General features: G+C 39.4%; 1 protein-coding gene across 5 annotated transcripts in view; it reads right to left on the bottom strand.

Moving 5' to 3' along the window:
- The window catches only part of LOC126485080 (aldehyde dehydrogenase, dimeric NADP-preferring-like), a 363,030-nt gene that overhangs the window by 16,931 nt on the left and 320,716 nt on the right, over positions 1-25,383 (bottom strand). For 3 of the 5 annotated variants that reach the window (XM_050108683.1, XM_050108688.1, XM_050108687.1), the window contains exons 9-12: positions 23,715-23,830; positions 10,125-10,260; positions 9,204-9,354; positions 1,398-1,489 (exon numbers count right to left, since the gene is read on the bottom strand). In XM_050108683.1, the coding sequence (XP_049964640.1) occupies positions 1,436-1,489; positions 9,204-9,354; positions 10,125-10,260; positions 23,715-23,830 (457 nt within the window). In that variant the 3' untranslated portion in view covers positions 1,398-1,435. The remainder of the gene's footprint in view (positions 1-1,397; positions 1,490-9,203; positions 9,355-10,124; positions 10,261-23,714; positions 23,831-25,383) is intronic. The other 2 variants (XM_050108684.1, XM_050108686.1) reach the window with 2 other exon arrangements.

Below are 25,383 nucleotides of genomic sequence, written 5' to 3'. Positions count from 1 at the left end.
CGATAACAGCACCCCTGAATGAATTTCCTAAGGGCACATCAAAGTCAAACAACAGGTTGCCTGAGACTGCAGTTGTGTGTGTGTGTGTGTGTGTGTGTGTGTGTGTGTGTGTGTGTGTGTGTGTGTGTGTGTGTGTGTGTGTGTTTGTCGCCTAACTTTGACGAAGGACTGGCCAAAAGCTATATTTGTGACAGTCTTTTTGTTGTGCCTATCTGCGACTCAGCATCTCTGCTATATGTTGAGTAGCAACTTTCTTTCTCACATTACTGTTACATTCCATCCTAGATTTTCCATTGTTTGATGAACTAGTATATTACTTGTTTATCTACAATGCTAGTACTAATTACATTTATAACAGCATGTGAGGTCACTAATAAATATGCCTGGATGAAAGGGATCACTGACCAAAAAATCTGAGAACTTTATATAGCCAAGGAGTGTGTGGTTTTTCATTATTCAGTAGTGTACTAGGTACAGGATCTGCATATTAGGGATCTAAGATAGTATGGCACTGCAGTTGACCTCTGACAAAGTGTGGATTTAAATGTACAAAGACTTTAACTGAAAGAATTGCAACTGAAATTCCACCTGATATTAGAATGCTAAAAGCTAACTAATAAACTGATACATTAAGCATGGATCTAAATGCAAATTACACTCATTGTCATAAAAAGTTTGGCAACACTCTTGTGGATCATGCTCTTATAGCTGATGTTAATATTTCTGCAGAAATATTTTTAACACATACATTGTACATTTCTAGTATGTTTTCATTCATATCTTTAACAGTGATGTTGACCAGTTAGGACATAAGAGACACAGATTACCAATTTTTTTTTTAACACAAATATTTGTTTAAAGCAAATTGTGAAGTTTCGTTGGCAAAGATTACCACATTACTTCCTTGAAAATTTTTTAGTTTCAATTTACTAATTCGCAACTGTAAACTATGAAAGATTATAACAACAGTGCTTGCTACAGGTACCAAGAGGTTACCATTACAAAACATTTGATTACATCTGATCAACATAACTGTAAACAATTACAACAGAAAAAACGCCATGCTGTTCCGACTTGCATTAAGCAACACAAAAGTTCACCCTCTCCAATTTGCAGAAATGCTACTGGGCGTGGAAATGAGCATAGATGATCTAAATGAAACGGCTAGTAGTAGTAATCTCTGGTCAACGGCAACCATTTGTAGTGGTGAGTATTATCTATATCCTCTGCCAAACAATAATTCCCTTGCATTGCAAAAGTAAAGGGCCTCCCGAAAATATTTCAAACTGGAAATATTGTACTTGCTAATACAGAGAGATGTGAGCTTATGTATTCCTCTCTATCCTACTTATAATATTCTACAATGATTATATGAAAATGATAATGATGTGCCCCACCTTCAGGGTAAGTCATGAGGTCATCAAGAACTTTACAGCTACTTTCTTTTCTGCAACGACCAGATGTAACCCAATATTCTTGATGGCTCTCTCTGGAGAAAATAAAACAATTAATGAGACAATGATTCCACCAATCCATGACTAGATGTTTCAAATTTGTATGCTCCAAACTGTTATGAGAAGATGTAATCAGGATATATTGAAGCATTCATTTCTGTTATGTGATGGAGGTCAGGTGATACTGTCCATCCACGTACACTCCTGGAAATGGAAAAAAGAACAATTGACACCGGTGTGTCAGACCCACCATACTTGCTCCGGACACTGCGAGAGGGCTGTACAAGCAATGATCACACGCACGGCACAGCGGACAGACCAGGAACCGCGGTGTTGGCCGTCGAATGGCGCTAGCTGCGCAGCATTTGTGCACCGCCGCCGTCAGTGTCAGCCAGTTTGCCGTGGCATACGGAGCTCCACCGCAGTCTTTAACACTGGTAGCATGCCGCGACAGCGTGGACGTGAACCGTATGTGCAGTTGACGGACTTTGAGCGAGGGCGTATAGTGGGCATGCGGGAGGCCGGGTGGACGTACCGCCGAATTTCTCAACACGTGGGGCGTGAGGTCTCCACAGTACATCGATGTTGTCGCCAGTGGTCGGCGGAAGGTGCATGTGCCCGTCGACCTGGGACCGGACCGCAGCGACGCACGGACGCACGCCAAGACCGTACGATGCTACACAGTGCCGTAGGGGACCGCACCGCCACTTCCCAGCAAATTAGGGACACTGTTGCTCCTGGGGTATCGGCGAGGACCATTCGCAACCGTCTCCATGAAGCTGGGCTACGGTCCCGCACACCGTTAGGCCGTCTTCCGCTCACGCCCCAACATCGTGCAGCCCGCCTCCAGTGGTGTCGCGACAGGCGTGAATGGAGGGACGAATGGAGACGTGTCGTCTTCAGCGATGAGAGTCGCTTCTGCCTTGGTGCCAATGATGGTCGTATGCGTGTTTGGCGCCGTGCAGGTGAGCACCACAATCAGGACTGCATACGACCGAGGCACACAGGGCCAACACCTGGCATCATGGTGTGGGGAGCGATCTCCTACACTGACCGTACACCACTGGTGATCGTCGAGGGGACACTGAATAGTGCACGGTACATCCAAACCGTCATCGAACCCATCGTTCTACCATTCCTAGACCGGCAAGGGAACTTGCTGTTCCAACAGGACAATGCACGTCCGCATGTATCCCGTGCCACCCAACGTGCTCTAGAAGGTGTAAGTCAACTACCCTGGCCAGCAAGATCTCCGGATCTGTCCCCCATTGAGCATGTTTGGGACTGGATGAAGCGTCGTCTCACGCGGTCTGCACGTCCAGCACGAACGCTGGTCCAACTGAGGCGCCAGGTGGAAATGGCATGGCAAGCCGTTCCACAGGACTACATCCAGCATCTCTACGATCGTCTCCATGGGAGAATAGCAGCCTGGATTGCTGCGAAAGGTGGATATACACTGTACTAGTGCCGACATTGTGCATGCTCTGTTGCCTGTGTCTATGTGCCTGTGGTTCTGTCAGTGTGATCATGTGATGTATCTGACCCCAGGAATGTGTCAATAAAGTTTCTCCTTCCTGGGACAATGAATTCACGGTGTTCTTATTTCAATTTCCAGGAGTGTATTTGCTGTAGGTTCGGTTTTGACAAATATACCGGGCAAAGCTACTGAACTGAAACCAGTCATTTCAAGTATAGTTCTTCAGCAATGTCTTTGTTTTTCTCACTATCAGATGGTTTGTGAACAATGTCCTTACTGTAAGTGCCTTTTAAAATTCTATGTTTTATGTGAAGTGTTAAAACTACAGTGGTACATAATACAGCTATTTTTAAAATGTGTTTTGAATGAATGAAAGAAAAGTGGCGGAATATGAGTTAGTGAAAAGTAACTGAACCACCATTGTTTTGCTGATCACAAACTATTAACCTTTAGTGCATATAATCTTCCAAAACTAATCAAAGAACTTAACAGAGCAAATATCCATGTATATCCGAATGTTAGTCATAACAAGAGTTATATAACGTACAATCAAGACAGTAAAAATAGGCACAAATAAACAATGAAGTAAAAGAAGCAGTTTATGAATTTCTGCATTTAGAGCAGTTTGAAACAAGTGGATGGACTGCAAAAGGAATAAACAGAAGAGTAAAAATGCCCTGGAATGTCTTCAGTAAACTAAATATCTATTTGTAAACTAAACTTTCAACATGCCTGAAAATGAAAGTTTATGACCATCAGCATGTATTAGTATGACTATGTTTTTGGCTGTACTATTTAATGATGCTCATAAATATTTGATGGTTGCATGTTATAATAATTTTATTGTGGACTGTGTGGACTGTACAATGATGATCCTTTGAGAAACATACCACTTATCTCCAAAGTAATTACAATCTGTAGCTATGGAAGAATTATTTCAGATTCATTTGTTAACAGCTAGAAATGCAAATAAAAGTGAAAAAAACCTTTCAGTCTGAAAATGATTTCAGAGAAGGTATACCAGGACAGGTTGCCCGCAATAACTAAGAAACAATTTTTTTATGTCCTGAGATTCAAGATTACAATTACAAGTGTAAAATGAAGTCAACTGGTGACAAAGTGTGACACTGAGTGTAAAGACTATACAGAAAAAGAATACGTGAAAGCAGTTAAGCATCTACTGAGCAGTGTTCTGTCATTTTACTGACTAGGAGAGGACACGACATTCGGATCACAGATTTACTTCAAACTTTGTTCACCTTTAGTACGCCATTAAAACAATATAATGTCCATGTAGTAAGGTGCACTACTCTGGCAATTCCAAGAAAATCATCTATTATGTATCTGTACATAGGTGCTTGATGTTAAGAGTTCCTGCTGGTCAGTTGGTTAGCGTTTGCGATCTGCAAGATGAATGTATATGAGGTGAAGGTTCAACTCCCACTCAAACTTAATATTTTTTTCATCACTGGTCGTATTATTTAATTCGTATGACATTTGAGAGGTAAAATAATTTAAAAAAACACACGTATTTGCATGAAGTTCTAGTGAATTTCATGTTATTTGACTATCACTACTTTCAATTAAATTTAATTATTACAACAAACACATTTACAACAATCAACACGCAAATGAAGAAATGTATAGAGTTTTCCTGCAAATGTATATCTGTCATGACGTGCAAAATCCCTTATACATGCAATCTGGTAAGATACCCGGAACTACTTTGCATCCCAACGCTTCAAGCTGCAGTCATAGAAGTAGGCCACATTCGGCAGTTAACCTGTGTAGCAGTGAGACGTAGCTAATGAAGCATGAACGAATAGTGTAGGTGCAAATTTTTTTTACCATCACAAAATTTACACTTGTACTACAAAAATAAGTTTTGAACAGAAGTCGAACCGTCACCTCATGCACATTTGTCTTACGAAGTTCGAACGCTGACCGCTTGGCAACCACGAACTCTTAACATCTAGCACCTACGCACAGATACATCAGTTACATAACAGACACCTAAAGCTTCTCTTACTATTTTCTTGGAATTAGCAGGGTAGTGCACCTTACTACTTGCTTATTATGTTGTTTTGATGACCTACTAAACATGTACAAAGTTTGAAGTAAATCTGTGATCCCAACACTGTGGATTTCTCTTGCGAGACAATATAGCACTAAAGGTATTCATTGTAAGAAATTCATAAATTTAGCATACCACATCTTTCTCGAGTTAATGCAGCTACTTTTGGGACATTTTAATACAACTATAAGGTGTGCAAACAAATACATAACAGTTACACATCATCTATAAATTACACAGTTCTCACATATGGAAGAAGAATAAGGTATGAAACTTTCACTAAATAATGACAACAACAGCAAATATGTTCACAGACTGAAATGAGGAACATAAACAGTTACACCAAACAAAGCAAGAGCAAAATAGTTTTCAAATATGGAATTTTTACAGTCAGAGAATGAGACAAAAAGATATGGATGAAAAGGGATTGTCTCCCACCTTTTTGTCATCTCAACTATCTCACCTGTATCTTCACATTTTCATTCTCTCTTCTTAATATCTCCCAAACAGATTTTGCTTTCATTTGTTTCTTTAGCCATTCCCTTTTTTCTTTGTTCTTTAGCCATTCCCTTCTTCTTTCCATCTACTCTCCTCCTGCCTGTCTCCATTTATTCAGTTATACCACTCATCTTTATTAGGCTTGATTTTTCCAATTTATCCTCCCTTTACTAGTGAACTGCTAATTACATATTTTACCATTTCTTACTTTTCACATTTTCAGGACGTACCTTTTTAACTTTCATTTCATCGAATATTGTCAGGCTAACCTTTGCTCATCAACATATGTGACTTTCCTGTTCAACCTTACGAAAATGTGTCTCCTTTTAGTGTATTTCCTATGCTTCAGATACAGAAAAGTTTATTTTTGCCTTGGATGTCCTGCTAATTATCATTCAAACAATCAGATGTTTTGCTTTTCTTTACTTACAGGAAACTTCAACAAGGATATGACAAGATTTCTAAGCAGTTACACATCAATTTATTGTGATGACTCACAGAGCTAGTTGTAGTGTGATTCTATAAGGATTTGAGACACGACGAGGCATGGTTTCGAATTACATCACTACAAGCAATAGCATCAGTTGATCTAAAATGGCTACTGTCACTGATCTCAAACATGGTCACTGCGTATTATAGAATTTAATTCTGTGACACTTGTATAATGAAATATACATATCTATATCTATATATACATTCTCTGCAAATAACTGAGAACTGCCTAGCAGAGGATGCTTAGTACATTACCACATTAGGGTCTCTTCAGTTCCATCGTGTATGGAGAATGGAGAGAACAAACGTTTAAATGCCTCTTTTCATACTGTAATTAGTCTAATTTTGTCTTCATGGTTGCCTGAGAGTAACGCATAGGGGGCAAGAGTCATCACTTAGTACTAGTTCTTGAAATTTTGTAAGTAGGCTTTCTCACTTTAATCTGTGTATATCTGCAAGAGTCTGCCAATTCAATTTTTTCAATATTTTTTTTGAGACTGTTTTGTGAGTCGAACAAACCGAAGACCATTTTTGCCACCCTTCTTTGTTTACACTCAATATTCCACATTAGTTCTGTTTGGCATGGGTCCCACATATAAAAGAAATATTCTAAAATGGGACGTACAAATGATCTGCAAGAGGTCTCCTTTGTAGATTGACTGAATTTTCCCAGTGTACTGTCAGTAACCAAGGTTTGCTACCTGCTGCATTTCACATCCATATAAATTGTTACATCCATAAACTTGCATGAGTTGATTGATTCCAACTGTGAATCACTGATATTGTAGAAGCTGATTGATTCTAACTGTGGATCACTAATATTGTAGTAATAGGATACTACTTTCTGTCATTTTATTAAGTGCATAGTTTTATATACATTCAAACAAAGTTGCCCATTTTTGCACCAATCTGAATTCTTATCAAGATCTGACAATATTTCTGCAACTTTTTCTGAAAATACTCCATTACAGGCAACTGCATAATCTGTGAAAGGTCTCAGCTTGCTACTAATATTGTCTGCCAGGTCGTTAATATACAGCAAAACATCAAGTGACCCAACACACTCCCTTGCAGCATGTCTCAAGTTATTTCCATTTCTGTCAATGACTTCCCATGCAAGATAACATGCTGGGACTTGCCTGCCAAGAAATCCTCAACCCAATCATGAATTTTGTTTGATGCCTGTAAACTTGCTCCTCACCTTAGACAAAAGTGGTGTGCCCTTTCTTCCACCAATGGTTCTCTTTGACCTGCAGAATGGCTTGTGTGGCAAATAGGCATTGTTTGAGGGAACAGTGTGGAGCCTACCGAATCTGGGGCTGTAGTACGTACGTGAGGTGTTTGGTCACATTAAAAACACAAAAATGAGTATAACTGTTTGTTAAGAGAGGAGAGACAAAATGATATTGGAAGTGATTTATACAGAATGTATCTTACCCTGATCATAACAAATAAGAGGAAGAATTACCACTGATAATGCACTTACGTGTGTGAACAGAACTGTGGTTTCAGCAGTAAGTGTATGAGAGCTGGAAATCACAAAGAGCTGGAAATCATAGTGACATATTTGACTATAAACTACAGATGTGTCATGATGCTTGTCTTGAATAATAATAATAATAATAATTCATATTTTTCAAGGCACTAACAGCAACATAGTCAAAATAATGAATTTAACTGTGGTTATATCAGTTAGAGCACTCACACGTTGTTGAAAACGAATACAACCTATGGATATGAGCTCTGCAACTAATTTAACAGTTCAACTGAGAACATTAATTAAATATCATACTTATTAAGTAGAAAAGAGCTTGCATACAACATTCAATTGTACTTCTGCCAATAAATGTAGGTGTTATACCGAGTTAAATTCTTTTTGGAAGATAAAAAAATAATACATCTTCCTGATTCTCTTGACCCATAGCATTCGGGATGTCACTTGTGAGAAGCAAACATTGGGTTTTGTATGATCAATGTTTTCGGGATCCATGCAATTTGGCACAGAATATGTCATTTTACTCGAGATATCTCATTACATTTGAACTGACGTTAAGTTCTAGGATTCTACAACAGACAGACATAAATGAGATTGGGCAATAGTTTTGTGGATCACTTCTGTTACCCTTCTTGTTGACATGTGTGTGCTGTACTTTTTCCAGTCACAGTTCTTGGTTGCAGAAATCTAAAGTATATCATGGTTAAAATATGTGCTGAGCTGCAAATTCTGTGTAGAATCTGAGACATATCCCGTTGGGCTCCAGTATCTAGTTTAATTCTAATGATTTTGTGCAATAGTGATTTTATGTAGTTCCTGACACAACTGACACTAATATCTATATAACTCATCTTTGCAGTGATGCAAGAAGTTAACTGGGACAGTACTTCTTTATCTTCATTAGCAATAATAAACAGAGTTCACCATTTCTGTTTTTTACTTTGCTATGCTCAGTTTCAGTTTCTGTCTCATCCATGAGTGCTGGGGCACTAACTCTGATTCCATCAACATCCTTTGCATATGGCCAGAATTTCTCTGAGTACTGCGAAAGATCTTTTGATAAGGTTCTGTTTTACAGTAGTTATGGAAGGCTTTGTGCATTGCCTTCTTGTCAGCCAAACGTTTTTCCATTCAGCAATTCTCTCTCTATATATGATATTATTATTATTATTTTATACTTATGGAATCCACTGTTTCTTTAGAAGTTTCTTTACAGTGACTGTGTACCATGGACAGTTCCTCCCATTGCACATGGTATGAACATTACCTCTCAGGGAGCCCACTATTTATTGTGGTGTAATTCCCATCCCCCCCCACCCCGCCCCCCAAAAATACATTGTAATAAATGTGCATGGCATCCCATAATGTTAGAGAACCGGTGAGACTAAGCTTTGGTGACCATTCTACAAACCAAATAGAAAAGGTATTCCTTGAACTCTGTGTTTGATATGAGGTTATCTGGTATGTACCGAGAATATCATTTGCTTCCTCACTCAAGCATACTTATAACAGAGCAAAAACTAAAGACACAAGAGGTGTCTAGAGAAGAGTTTTGTGTGTAAATACAAAACCAGCTAGATGAAGGCAAGAAGTGTATTGGAAGCAGAATTTTCTGTGATGATTCAACTTTCCATAAAATAAACATAAATAATTTCTTTAGGAAGATTCAAAAGATATCCATAAATTTCTAAAATAAATTAACACACTTATTACCTTCAGAATTTCTGTTACACCAACAGTTGCTGCAATACCCAGAACAAACATGACAACATGTGGCAAGTACTTGAAGCTTATTCCTTTCCGTTTTTTCAGTAAAAATCTCAGCGATGAAATCTTTTTCTCTGAATATGGTGGGTACCTTGCCCTGAAATCACAAATCATTTTTGTAAATACAATCTCCTTTAGAAATAAGTTTATAGAACATGAAACAAGGCAGAGTTGCAAGAAAACGCACACTGTATTTTGTAATTAAAATTAGAAATATCACACCCTGCACTGTGATGCAGAATAATCTGTAGGTTCTATTACTGTGCAGATGCACAAAAACTACATCTCAGTATTAATAATGGTTTGGAAGACCAAAGTACGAAGAATGCACCGAAGTTTCACAATGTACCAACAGAGCCTTTAAAAAAAAAAAAATTACGGAGTGTGATATGTGGTCATTCTTAAAGAAGTTTTTTTATGCTCCGTTACAAGCTCAATTGTTGAGCTGATCTCTATTCATTAGTTTAGGGGCAGCATAATGACATTAGGGAGGATGTAATCAGTGTCTTCCTCATTCATTATGCTTACTAACCTAACCTCATTGGGTTTTCTAAATATATTATCAATTCAGAGAAAAGAAATCCAATCCTGTTGAAGCTAGGAGTTGCATTAATGGTTGAGCAATCAATCAACAGACTTTTAATGTATGGGAATTCACAGGCTTTGGCAATTATACAGGACCTGAAGTGCATGTGGGGACAATCTATGTCATTAGTCAACATAGCTTTATATCTTCATGGTCCAATACTTTTAAAAAATATTTATATTTTTCCATTTGATTTACCTACATAAAAATTTCAATGTTTACAATACACAGACCTACTTCTATTTCTTTAATCATGTACTGAGATTTTTTTTAATACTTACGCAGCAAGTTTCTCCCCAATCGCACTCAAGTCCTTTACCAAACAGCTTTTCTTGTGAGTGAAAGTATTGAAAGTGTAGACTCCATGATAGGCTCCCATTCCACTATGTCCAACTCCACCAAAGGGCAAGGTTTCCACTGAACAACATAAGGAAAATTAAGTACATTCATTCTTCATACACTGGAAATGACATAGTACAATGACTCCTTTTTACTCAGCTACTCTTACTTTTGCATAGTTCGATCACAAGCAAACAAAATATACTACTGGTCATTAAAACTGCAAAGGCATGAAGGGGCATGATTACAAATATTGAATTGGCAGGGCAGTAAATGGCATGGAACAGAGAAGACACTCTTCACAAGACTGAATGCAACAAAAACAGCAGAAGACAGGAACAAAAAGCTTCTTTGTTTCTTGCTTGCTCCATCTGAAAGGGAATGGCATGTCTTTGATCATTGTTTCCCAACAGATAACTAAGAACCGTCAGATACCAAAAATATATGTAACTCAATTTGAAAGGTGTTGCAGGAGATACAAAAGTAAATCCCATAAAATTAATTTTCATTCTTTTCACTGCAAGCAATGTATATTTTATTAGTGGAGAGTGGACTCAGCATTACAAATTACTTGCACTCCCTGCTAAGACATAGATATGCTCAAATAACCTACTACATCTAATTAGACCCACATAATACACCATTCAGTTCAGTACGGAATGTTGGCCAGTGCAGGTGCATACTAGGCGGTGGAGTAGTACAGTCATGTGCAGAGCATAATGGCTGCCCAACCTGCAATTCGCCATGGATGAAACTGCCATTTTCATGTTCCAGGGCAACAATATCCAGTTGGATAAAATGATAGCATGAGTAAGGTTCCATACCCAATGTGAAGGATAAGGGACATGAGATGACAGTTTGAATGCTAGTAAATACCCAACTCGTTCATGCAGCTCTGCTACGAAGCCCTCGGCAATTTGTCATCACTATTCCAGAACACTAAAAATCCTTCATATGTCTTTGCAGAATATTGTGAAACAGGAGTTGAATTTCCACCCTTATTAGCTGCAAGTGGTCATCAGTTACAGCTATGAGATAAACCCCTTCATCTGAGCTGAGCCATACTCTGCAAGCCACTTAACCGTATGTGGTAGAGGATACCTCTGGTGCCATTAGCTGATCTCCCTTCCCCCATTTCACTCACAAATGGCATGTGGGAAGAATGATACTTGGTAAGCCTCTGTATTGACTCTCAGTTTCTCAAATTTTTCTCATTTTGATCATTTTGCGAGATGTATTTGGGAGTAAGTAATATGTTGTCTGACTCTTCCTGGAAGCTGCTCTCTTGAACCTTCAACAAACCTCTCCATGACACACAATGCCTCTCTTGCAACATCTGCCTCTTGGAGTTTGTTGACCATCTCCTTAACATTCTCATTCTGACTAAGTGATCCTCTGGTGAAACATTCTGCTCTTCATTTGATCTTCTCTCCCTCATGTGGGTAAGGACCCCAGGTTTAAAAACAATACTCAAGAATTGGTCAAACAAATGCCTTGTATGCACTTCTTTTGTGGATGAGTTACATTTCCTCATGATTCTTCCCATGAATCTCAATCTGGCAGCTGCTTTTCCTACTATTTGTTTTATGTGGTTGTCCTACTTAAGATTGCTCTGGATACTTACTCCTAAATAGTTTATGGTAGACACTGTTTCCAGCAATTTATTATCAATAGTGTAGTTGTGCAATAGTGTATTTCTTTTTCTAAATATGCACAATATGTTAATTCATTTATGGTAGGGTTCAACTGCCAGAGCCTGCACCATTCATAAATCCTCTGCAGGTCATTCTGCAAATCGATACTATATTCTGGCATTGCTACTTTCTTATGAACAACTGTATCATCTACAAACAGTTTTAAAGAGCTTCTGACACTTTCTACCGGGTCACCTACAAACATTGTCAACATTAGTGGTCCTATCACACTTCTTTTGGGTACTCTTGAAAACACCTTTACATCTGTTACTTTTGTTCCATTAAGAGTGGCATGCTGAGTTCTATCTGCAAGGAAGTCTTCAATCCACTCTCAAACCTGATCCGATACTCAGTAAGCTCATATTTTTCTCACTAAACAGCAGTGCAGGACAGTGTCAAATGCCTTCCTGAAGTCAAGGAACACAGCTTCAACCTGAGCACCGTTTTCTTATGCGCTATGGATCTCATGGAGGAACAGAGCAAGTTGAGCTCTGCAAGATCTCTGTTTGCAAAATCCATGTTGATTTTCTATAGAGGAGATTTTCATTCTGCAAAAATGTCGTAATTCTTGAGAATAAACATGTTCTATATTTCTACAACAGATTGATATCAACAATATAGGCCTATAATAAAGCATTTGTTCTATGACTCATCTTGAAAATGGGCATAACCTGCACTTTTTTCCAATTGCTAGGTACCCTTCATTGTTCAATGATTTACAACAAATTGCTACTAGAAGGGGAGCAAGTTCTTTCACATAATCTTTCTATAATTTTATAGATATCTCATCCGTCCTGATACCTTTCCATTACTATTCGATCACAGTTGATTTTCTACTCTGCAATCAGTTATCTCAATATCTGTTAGTTTGGCATTTGTACAACGATTGAAAGGAGGAACCATGTTATCGTCTTCTGCTACAAAACAATTTAGAAGACTGAATTCAGTACTTCAGCCTTCTCTCTGTTAGCTTCCATTTTGGTGGCACTATGATCACTGCATGAATGAATACAGGATTTGAACCACTTAGTGATTTCACTTTAGACCAAAACCTCAGTTGACAAAATTTTACTTTCAAAATCACTGAATGACTCTCTCATTTTTCATCTTGCACTCATTTTTGCTTCGTTTAATGAGTAGGCATATTTGTTGCACAAAAGTACCGGGCATAATGTAACAGGGTGGCGCATTTCTGTCAAATCTTGCAATATCTGATGATGCAAAATTTCATCTGAATGGGCTTCTCAATAAACAAAACTTCTTATATTACTCAGGAAAAACCTGCAGCCCGATGATGAAAAGGCCCAGAGTAACCCAAAGGTCGCCCACTGCTGTGCTATTGGATAGTTCACTGGAATCTCTTGTGGTTATTCCCTCCCTCCCTCCCTCTCTCTCTCTCTCTCTCTCTCTCTCTCTCTCTCTCTCTTTCTCTCTCACTGCTGGCCAGAAAGTGCCAATTCTGAGCTGTATATAGCCATGACAATTATTTCTTCATTCTCCACCAGCAGGGACACTGCCATCTATATGGTTCAGCACAATGTGGCTACAGCCCATGTGGCCCGTAATTCAAAGACTACACCCAGGTGCCACTTTCCTCATTCCTTATTCTCACAATTTGGTCATATCCTTTGGCTGGCAAGATCACCTGATCTTTCAGCCCATGATTTTTTTGTAGGATCCTCTGAAGAACAAAGTTTTTTCATAGTGATACTGTCAAGCTGCAAGCCACAAATCCGAACATCTTTCGCAATGGATTGCCAATGATGGGAGTAATTTGTGTGATGTGCTTTTTAGGAAACAAACAGGCACCTATAACTTACCGTATTTACTCGAATCCAAGCCGCACTTTTTTTCCGGTTTTTGTAATCCAAAAAACCGCCTGCGCTTAGAATCGAGTGCAAAGCGGAAGTTCTGAAAAAATGTTGGTAGGTGCCGCCACAACTAACTTCTGTCGCCGAATACATGCAGTGCTTTGCAGGCACAAAGATAAATACTGGCACCAAAACCTCTGCGTCAGTAAATAAATTTAAAAAAAGGTGGAAGACGAGCTTTTTTCCTCCGCCCCGAGTTTCGACCACTTCATTTTCATACATTATCCAACGAAGTAAATACAAATTCCATTTTGTTCATCTTCGAATGTAGCAGCATTTCAATGTACTACGAAAATCCGACTGGCAAGACTGTTTGGGATGTTTGTCAATATGGCCAACTCTGCGTTCTGAATTTTTTCCTACCTGTGAGAAGAGATGGTTGCTAATAGGAAACTTTTATGAATTGTGAATTACATGCAGTATTCTCTTCACCATAATAATAATACGAATATAAACATTTTGCCATGTATTCTTTCGTGTTTGCTGCTATTTCATTTAAATCCTATCTGCCTAATAAACTACGAAACTAGAGTGAGACAACAGCAAACGGGAAGAATATACATATCGTGTCATGTTTATATTCGTATTATTCTGATGCTGAATAGTGATACAGTCAGAAATGAAGCACGGCAATTGATTAGATTTTTAAATCTAAGATGACTCTAATTTCTGTGCAGAATGTAATGTACTAAAGAGGCGTCTGCAGAGATTTTCAAACGGAGAAAAATTTTCGCTAAACTCTCGTTCAGAACATCTTCTATCATACACAGTCTATTATTTGGTTCTTTTTGATCATTATCAAAGAAAGCAGCAGTGTAAGTAACAACAAATAGCAGTCTCTTGCCATTGTTTCGCTAATGAGACGATTCCTCTCTTTTTTTCTTTTTTTAAAATTGTGCGCGGCAGTAGCGCGCACAAAAGCAAGCCATGCCGCAAGCGGCAACAGGTCGTAAACACTCATTATCAGAATATGACAAACAATGCATGACACAGGACAGTAATGCATTTTCAGCTTTGAGTGACGTAAACACCTATAACAAAGAGAACGGCACTTATCAGATCCAATAAAAATAAGCAATCAATTCAAACCAGACGAAGCACGTGAAAAAGGAAGGGTACCCGTATAAATACGGACGGAGCGCCTGACGCATAGCAACGGCTACCTGGTAAAGCTTAACTGCTAAGCTTATGACTCGAACCAAACTACTATAGCTGTATCGTCATTCATTTGACCTAAATTGTGTCTCATATTACAATGGACCAACTTTGTTTCGATTTGGAGGTGCGGCCTAAAACTTTTCTCTCCCCCTGAATTTCGAGTCTCACATTTCAGGTGCGGCTTCGATTCGGGAATTTTTTTTTTTTTTCCTCGATTTCGAGTCTCACTTTTAGGTGCGGCTTAGATTCGATAGCAGCTTAAATTCGAGTAAATACGGCATACTAGAGCAAATATACACTAAACCTCATAATTACCTAATGACAATGTACTACTTCCTGTTGGCCACACAAAGATTATATAATGTGATGCTTCCTGTTAAGTGAACATTTGATAGCAGCAGAAGAAATACAAAAACAAGACAAAAGGACAGTAAAAAAAGAAAACAGAAAAGAAATAAAAAACCAGACATGTGCAAGAAGGACCGCACTCCGAGGGTTCCCTACCAACTTAATAATGTATATAGAAATAATAATAATTTCATGTGGTTCAATGGCCTGGTGCAAATCATTCTACTGGATGCCAGTTTGGCAAATCACTTGTCCCTAACCCATCCCAGTTATCCAACCATGGAAGGGACCTACAGTTTAAAGTGGAATCCAAACCACATATTGCTTCTTGCGACTCCTCTCATCACTGACAGGTGAAAGATAGGTTAAAACGAAGCCTGAAAAATCTGCTGGCCATCGAGTTTCAACCCATGACCTCACCATTTGCAGGCATGCACTTTACTGCTTCATTCTCATTATCACCACCTGCCTCTTCATTGTTTGTTCCCCCCCCCCCCCCCCCCCCTTCTTTTTTTCCACCAATTGTCTTACAAGGATTTCACATGCCATTGTGCAAAATTCCATCAATGAGTTTTTCACTCAGTTTTTATATTACAGAGGGTGGTCAGTCCCATGACGGAACACACTGTGTTGCCATGCAGGCTCTAGACCAGAATTCCCAAGTATATACAGAGTGACCGGTGAAGGAGCCCCTGGTTTCAAAATTAAATGTCTCAAAAACTAAGACTGATAGACAAATGCAACAAAAGGTGTATTTATTGTGAAAGCTGTAAGAATTTTACACAGAACTTTCGGAATAATTTGAAAAGGTACTCACAGATGGTGCTGTACACTGCGCAGCTTGCATAGCTGTGCAGTGTGAATAATTAAACTCATCTTCTGCAGGCAATCTTTCAAATCATATCAGAACCTTTTCAAAATGTCCACTACTCACAGTACAGAGGTGGCATAAATGAATGATGAAATTTGCTAACAGATCCTGTAGTGTCACAATGGAAATGGATTCAGATGCCACAAAGATCACCAACTGGAAGCTCATCCAGTGTGCTGGGATGGTTCCAGTAGGCAGTGTCTTTCAATGTATCCCACAAAACGTAGTTGCAAGAAGTCACATAGAACGAATATGAAGGTCTGTCTATGCCTGGATTAGTAAATTTACAGTAATCTAACACAATGACCATTTCCGAAGTATAGATCAAGAGAGCAAAACATCTGTTCTGTGTGGTGATGTCTGGCCCCATCTTGCACGAACCACTCAGTATCTGGTTGACCCTCCCATGCTACGTGTGTGGTGACAAACTGTTCCAAAATTGCGATGTAAAATTCACTAGTGACCATTCCTCACATGAAAGAAGGGTTAATAAGGCCTCTGCTGCATACCACAACCCAGGCAGTAACTTTGGGAAAATACAGTCGTTTCGCTTCACACAAATGGGATTTGTCACAATCCCAAAATCGCTAATTTTGTTTATTCACAACTGCATTCAGGTGTAAGTGTGCTTCACCTGTGAACCAAATGCAGCCAACATCAAATCCTTCATTATCAATCACTGTGTGAATCTGGTTTGCAAAGTCAGCCCTGTATCACACATCTTGCACTGGTATGGTCTGCTGGCTTTGGATTTTGAATGTAAACAACATGTAGTCCTGGTCTCAGTATTTTCCTTGCACTAGAAAGTCAGTCTTTGCAGCAAGTCTTTGGACAGATTTTCTTGGATTTTGCTGTACGATTCCAGAAACTTTAGCGACATTTTCAGGAGTAACTACAGTTTGTTTGGAGCCAACATTCCTCATTATGTCATCAGCCACACTGCCCATCTTTTTGAATTTGGCGATTTCAACCTCCTTCAATGTTCCAGTGGTGGCACTGATCACTCTTGAGCAGCAGCACGCTATTTATAGGCACTATATACCGTGATTACTGCATCGCCTGTTACTAGCTTTTCAAACTATTTCATAATTTCTGTATATAATTTATACAGCTTTCACAATAAACATACTATTTGTTGCACCCATCTATTAGTCTTAATCTTAGAGATATTTAATTTTGAAATCAGGGAGTCCTTCACTGAACATCCTGTAAATGGTTTGTCTATAGGTTTTGATAAGTGAGTTTGAGAGTATTGACTTAGAAGCTGAAATTATTTACACCGGTAAGGTACCGTAGACCTTAGTATTTGACATAAGCTTCAAATTTGATACTTCTACCCCTTCCTGAGAAAAGGGGTCTTAACAGCCAGCCAGACAGACAAGAAAGTGAGACAATAAGCATTCCATTTTCACCAATTGAAGTACAAAACCCTAAAAATGCCAATATTTTTAAAAAATAGATATTTTTTTATGTCCCAGAACAAGAAGCTCCTCACACGACATTCCTCTACACAAATGCTGCTGAAAGAAGGAAGTGAAAATTAGCTATCAAGGATTATTTGCTGTAAAAACAGTTCAAAGGATATCAATTGTTTAATGGTGGCATTATAAATGCAAAAATAAAAGACAATAAAATGCTCAATTAAGAAAGTATGAGAATGTACTGTTGATTAACCCCGCATTCATAATTATGGGTAGAGACTAAAAAACACTTGCCTGAACAGTTAACACAGAAGTGAAATGAAAGAAAAGATGGCACAAAGGAAGATTACAGGTGAGTGTCTCATCGACATTCAAACTGTAATACCTGGAACTACAGATGGTGCTTGTGGCAGGCTCTGTGAAACTAGAGGATGATCACACAGACTAATCAGTGCACAGTCAACCGAGGGAAAAATTGGCTGACCCTGTAAATCTCTGACAGAGACCCTGAATACACCAATGTTCTTCACAGCTATTTCAACCAGCAGATTGTGTGTTATGACTATCACTACTGACTTTGACCCGACTGCAAGTCATAATCTAGCTAGTGTTATATCCAGGGTACAATAATGACTTCATAGATCTTTGTTGTGTGAATTGCTAGTTGTGCTTATTTTCTCATTAGCAATGAATTCTTTTTGTTGTTATGGAATGTCATTTCCTTCAAGCTGAAGTAGTTCATAAAAATTGGCAATGATTCATTTGAAACTTTTAATGTGAGCTAGCAGCAAGCCTAATGGACCCTGCAATGGCACAGAGATTTTGGAACAGTAACAGCATAAGTACACCATCAACAGCAAATGAAGCACTACATTTGCAAAACATTTTATGCTCTTCCGCACTTCAAACTTGACCACAAACAACTTCAGCAGTAAACACACCCATGAATACGTGTGTGTGGGGTGGGGGGGTGGGGGGGGGGTGGGTGGGGGCCGCACACACGTGCAGGCACACAAGCACTGTATGAGAAATGTGAAGTGTATAAGAGGCACAGCTGCTGTATCTCTGACCACAGAGGATTAATTACCGGTTTTTCACAATTCAGTATTCCTATAATATAGTTTATGTTCGTGGAGATAATTCTTTCTGGATATAAAAATCTGAATGTTTCTTTGCATTGCCTCTAAATGCCTCTCTTTCTCTATTTCAGTTCAATAGGTGAATCAGTTAAAACACAACACACACACACACACACACACACACACACACACACACACACACACACACACACACACTCTCTTCAGTAGATTCAGTGACATACCATAACCAGCTAACTATAAGATGAGGTTTTTTGCCAAATTCATTACTCAAAAAATGTAGAGTTGTCTTACAATTCCAGATGAACTACTGTTCCCGATGTCAACATCTTTACTTAGTATGGGGGTTTTCTTACATTTACAGATGAAACTTCGGCAACTGAGTAATGCACAGATTTAATTTAAGAGTGGGAGGTGCAACGACTTGGCTGAGCACTAGGAAGAACATGTGGAGGAAAGTGGCAAGCAGACAGCAAATTTTCTCATGTTGCCAAACATGGGAACACATACTGCCTTTGTTTTCTATGAACATCTGCAATGTAGTTTGCCTGAATCCAATTGTAGCTGGAATTTAACTGAATATATAATACTGAACAATAGTAAATGTTTCTACAGAAGACAAATTAATGTTAACAAAAATATATTTGCACAGAACACTTTAAACACAGTACAACAAATGAAACATGAGCTTCAACAAAGTTACTGAAGTTGTTACTATTCTACAGCACTGCTGATTTTCAATTAGTATCAGTGTTAATCCAAAGTGGTATGATTTCTGCCTATGCACCTGCATTCTAACAACAACACTATCTTGCTCAGTCAGTCACGTAGACAGTAAGCATAAAAGAAAGTGAAAATAAAAATTAATGTATATCATTTCTTTTGGTTTATTTTACTACTTCTTGTGTGACCAAAAATCAGTAAACTGTGGAAGTTTAGAATAGGAGTCATCTTTTATTTAGGGTTGTCTTATAGTCAGGTAAATAAGGCACTTACGCAACAACTAACATTTCTCAACATTCCAAGAATGGTCAGTAATTCTGAGGGAATGTTGTATATTCCAAGCATCTTGTTTCCACTTAGGTCTTTCACTGCTCTGTCAAATTATTCTCACAGCATGTGTCCCACATCATCTTCACCTACTTCCTCTTCTCTTACTATCACATTGTGCTCAATTTTATTTTCCTTATAAAGACACTCTTTATACTGCTTGCACCATTCCATAGTAGGAAGAAAGATTAAAGTTTACCATCTCTCTGGCATTGAGTTCATTACAGATTGAGCTGTGGGAATGTCCACTGTGGTTTGTGCATGATAAGTGAAATATTTGTGACTTGACAACAGACATTAGTGAATTCTTAGTTTCAAAGCGGAACCTTTTACTGTGTAAATATTTGTGCAATAAAGCATTATCATCATTCTGCATGGTGTATACCTCAGTTATATCATACCCGCACTGTACTCTCACCACACTGGAGGCCCACAATGAATGTAAATTACGCCACATATGTACCGAACTACACCACAACAATGTGATGTGCGCTTAACCATTGTGTGCCATTCACACATTACAACAAGCTTTTCCATTCCAGTCAGTGCAGGGTTTTTCATCCGACTCTTCAACCACCTACAGTGATCAATTCCGCAGCAGGAGATGTACTTCAATACTGCGTTTTGACTTTTGACAATAGTGCCATACAACTGAAAGCAACAAATGATCTACTTTGGGACCTGATTGCTGTTCCCATTTTGCAGAAACACTATGCGACTGCTGAAATGGAGCATTCCAGCTGCTTGTATTTGCATTTGTTCAGTATGGACGCAGCATCTCCCACACCACACGATTTCCGTAGACCTGCCTGTGCTGCCACCGGCTGACCAGATTTCAAACATTTGCACTGTGGATGGATCTGGAACATCTCAATTTAGTCTGGACCAGCTACATGCCTGGTGTGCAACTGCTGACAACTCATCTGTAATGAATGAACAATTACTTCAAGAACATTCCATGTAACACCAACAACATATTCACACTGTTGATGAACATGCTGGCTGCCATGGACTGCAGCTTCAGCCTCAAGTGCTTATTTCCAAGCAGCAGACAAATCCCACTGACTGCACCTGTCTACCATGAACTCCAACATCACCGTGCTCATTTGATATGATGGCCTTCACATGACATCAACAAACCCCCACTTTTTCGTGCCAATACAGAATACTGCTAACCACACCTGACCCTATGCAAATCACCACCACTCACATCATGATCATGCAGCTGCACTGTGTCCAACCATGCCACATCTGTGCAGCCATGATATGCAACTGACTTCGCCATGTTCCCGCCTGTGCAGGACACTGCTGTGTTACACCGAGCAACCATGCCCCACATCCCACTGCATCCATGAGAGTCAAATTCGATGACACTGCGTGAAATTTATGCCTGTACTGTGATTAATTGATATTGCTCGAAAAACGTTCATCTACTTCAGAAGACTATTATAGGTGCCTCAATGCACCACATGGCAGTGAATCTTCTTTCACTCCACAGACAATGACTGCTACCGGACTTAACATCTGCAATTATGCACATAAATGTGATCTGCTCATTGACTTGGTCTCTGATGCGTGTTCAGCAGGGCTTCCACCTCCGATGGTCCCATTCCGAGAACCATGTTTTCCACTGTGCTGCCTGCCTTCTTCCCTCCAATGAATGACCTTTTGGTGGAACGAACTTCTAATATCAACTTGCTACCAGTCATCGGCTCATTGACAAAGGACGAACCTAGGGTACTGAAACCGCATGAGGCTGCCCGTTCACGTATTACAGTGCACAAATCCATGGCTCGGACCCTACAACTGCCATTGTCTTTCCCCTTAAATGGACATTTTCTGCTAAGGACATCATAAAACCAGACCTAGTGATGGACTTTTTTAACACCAATTTCAGCTCTCCTCGGTCGTACAACATGCCGTGCTTCTGTACTTTGACATGGACCACTGCATCCCAGAAACTTTTGTCTTGTCGCCTCCACCTATACATGGTCAAACAGGAAGACAACCGTACATCCATCAAGACCGTTGAGGAGCATACTCCCTCAGCTGATGAGCTACGCCGACTGTCTTACGTCATTGGACAGATTCTGTTGAGATAACATGTTTATCCCCCAATGTAATGAAGACATACCTGCTGCCCTCACACTGGTGCATAGGCAGATCACAGGTTTGACACACAACTGTCATGTTGAAGAGAGTGGGAGCACACGCATAGTCCCGTCACACAAACCAATCATGCCCACCCAACATCTGGCCATGCCCTCCTCTCCTTGCTCTACCCATCACCCACAATGTTACCAAAACACGCATATGGTGGAGTACATGTCATGTCATGTCATGTCATGTCATGTCAGTAAAGTACAGTACAGTACACCACGTCAGTCCTGCCTAGCCGCGTAGCTACCCCACCACTGGCATCATTGTTCATGTATCTCAGCTGTTCAGCACACTGTGGCCACGTACCTTCCACATGATGCACCGCCATGCAGCTCGACTGCTGCCCACGCTGATCTTCACATGACAACAGCAACCCCACCGACTACATTCACCTGGTTCACTGACAGCCACTGCACAGACTGTGCCCATTGAAGCTCCCTCCAGCAATTGCATTATAGGCTCACGTCAACTGCACAACCCTTCAACATATGCTGTTCCTTTGATCAGAACGAAGTCTCTCCAACATGTCTCGCCTCCACATGCCAACATCCTCACCACTGACACCCCACTCTCATCTCTCCAGTCGTACTGCCACTGTTCCATGTAGACACACTGGATGCTTCCCATGGCAGCTACAACTTTATTACCACCTGTTCAGTATTCATACCGCACCCATGACTACTTCAAGAAGTGGCCCAGTTGTGACTCTCGAAAGTGCCAGCCACAGCATGACCTATCATTCATATCGGTACTCACCGTTAAAAGTAGTCACCAACCCCATTCTATCATCCCTTCAGTGTTGCGCACTGCGGGGTGAGGGGGGTGGGGGAAGGGGTGAAATGGGGGGGTGGGGGGTGGCTCTCAGGAAAATTCACGCAATATACACTGCTGATGTACCATAAGTGGTAAATGGAATATCTGTGACCTGACCACAGATTACAGTGCATTTTTAGCTTACAAACAGGACAGACATGTACCACATCTCAATTATTTCATACCCACTCCACACTTTCATTATAGAGCATTACCTCAATTACACGTAACCAGAGAAAAGTGGGTGAGGTGGGAGGGGGGTGTGCAGTGGTAGTGGTGGTGGTGGTGGTGGTGGTTGTGGTTGTGGTATTGTGTGTGGTGGGGGGGGGGGAGGAGGAGGGGGTGCAGAGCGAATTAACTGTGGCCTTGCTGAAGCAACCACCTTAGAATTCATCGAAGCTGGAAAAATGACCATTTGCTTCACGTTAATGATAAATGGAATTTGCAGAGTTTGAGTCTATAAAGTCTTCTTTGTCTCCCTTGCAGTTTTTTTAAGTGTTTATGTTGTCATTGAGTGTATATGTAACTTACTCTGCTTTGTTTCTAATAGGGGGGAAAAAAAGAAAAGAAAAAGAGTGTGTACCATCAGGTTGAGAGAAGACAGAAATCAAGCGAAAATTAAATTGCAGCTATTCAGGAGCACAGAAATGGTTATGCAACTAGTGGACCAACATATCACAAAAGATATAATTGGAAAACTGCTTAAAATCAACACTGAATGTTGTCAGTACCCAGCATACACAAACAGATAAAATAAGCAACTACACATTACAAAAGAATGCAAAGTATCACTTTCATACATACTAGTGACTACAACTGTATTCATAATATATATTCACAATGACTGTCACTATTAGTACTGTTAATGTTGTTACTGTTACATTAAACCAGATTGAGGAAAAGGGGCAAAAGGAAAGAGGGCAAAAGTAGAAAGACTGATAGAAGGCACATTTCTTAGTTTATATTTGTTACATACAAAGAAGTTAAAATGTTTAAAGTTAACAGTGAACTAACTGCATTACAAAAGTAACTTGAAATAGACTCATTACCTGCAAGATGAAGAACAGTGTCATTGCAACACACTCCACCACAAGGGACATTGTCAATCAAGAGCTCCATATCCGTTTTTCTACTGGTGAAGATGTAGAAAGCTAAAGGCTTTTCCCTGTACCAATAACAAAACCATGCCCAGCGTATAGTTCAAAGCAGGCTTCAAAAGAGGGTGCAGCAAACATAAACCAACCGTCCTTTCCTCAGGCCACTAAAGAATTCATGTTAGGAGGGAAGAGATTGGCCTTCCAGAAGTTATAGATTTGTGCAACCTTTCCCTATCTGGGAAAATACTTTGCCACTCTTTTCAAATTATCACCTGTGACAAAGCAAGCTGGGATAATTTTAATTCCCCTCTTGTTTTGTCATCTGCCTCCTTAAAATTCATTTTGTTACTTTTAACTGATTACCATTAGCATACGTGGATATAATCTGCATTTTCATATAAGAGAAAGACTGGCCCTCAGTTTTAGAGTAAATAACACCAGATCTAATTTTGTGCTTAGTTTTATGTATGTGTTTGATTTTCTAATTTATTTTGGTTATAGGGCGAAATCAGTAATTGTTTCATAGCTTAAATTCTATTGTTGATGTATAAACAAATATAAATTCTGTAATAATTGTAAACATTTGGAAGACGAAATGCTAGTAATCTCACAGTATCTATTTGGCTCTCTTCGAAAATATGTTAGCAAAACCAGCCCTTAATTAATTCCAAAGTAATTAACAATTTTGTCAAAAGTATTGTTTGCATAACTATATTTGTCAATTTCATGATTTAAAAAAAATAATGTGGCCTAACTTTTGTAGTAGAAGAAACTGTTAAAGGGACACAATTTTTCAGTGTATTCAGTTAATTTAATGAGTTAAGTTTTAATTGTAATTTACGTAAATTTAACTTTGAACAATGCAGTTTCAGCCTCTATTATTGTGAGGATACATAAGGGCCCGATTTTTGGTCACGAGACATTCAGTCCACAGCCAAGTTTTAGAGGAGAAACCTGTGTTGGTTAGAACAACAACAACAACAACAACAACAACAACGCTTCAAATTTACTGTGGAACAAGTGTTAAACAATTAGGCCGTGCGTAAAAACAGTGACAGTGTCTACTTCATACTTACCTGATTATTCTAGAAGAACTGTGAATTTTGTGGATAGATTTTACTGCTCATAGATGTTCAACTAGAAACTATTGCAGAAGTATGTGGAGTTTCACCTGCCAACTGTTATGAGGCTATCCAAGGTTACATAATAGTGCACTGGCCATATAACTGTGTAATATTGGAGCTTGTGCAAATTGAAAATTAAAGTACGGTGAAACGCAACTGTGCACCTGTCGGCTACATGATTTACAGTAGTGTGTGTTGGAATCCACAACCCATTTTTCCGCCAGTGTAGCAACACAGTATGGCAACACCGAGGACAATAATCAACAAAAGATGACAGCTAAGCAGGAGGAACCGCCACACACTGGATTAATCACCACAAAGAAAGCTTAGCTCATTTAATATCATACAGATTCTGCTAGCAGCATGCACGTTGTCATACCACTCAAGAAAGACAATGCAGAATGTGTCAAATTGGGATAAAATATCAGACTTGTGACAATATTCTCCTTTTTTCTCAGAAAAACAAATCTGTGCCAGAAAGCTGATAGGAATACGCA

This window comes from Schistocerca serialis, chromosome 6, assembly GCF_023864345.2.
Source record: "Schistocerca serialis cubense isolate TAMUIC-IGC-003099 chromosome 6, iqSchSeri2.2, whole genome shotgun sequence".
Classification (NCBI taxonomy): Eukaryota; Metazoa; Arthropoda; class Insecta; order Orthoptera; family Acrididae; genus Schistocerca; species Schistocerca serialis.
The sequence above is the reverse complement of the archived record's forward strand: the minus strand, read 5'-3'. Positions and strand labels throughout refer to the sequence as shown.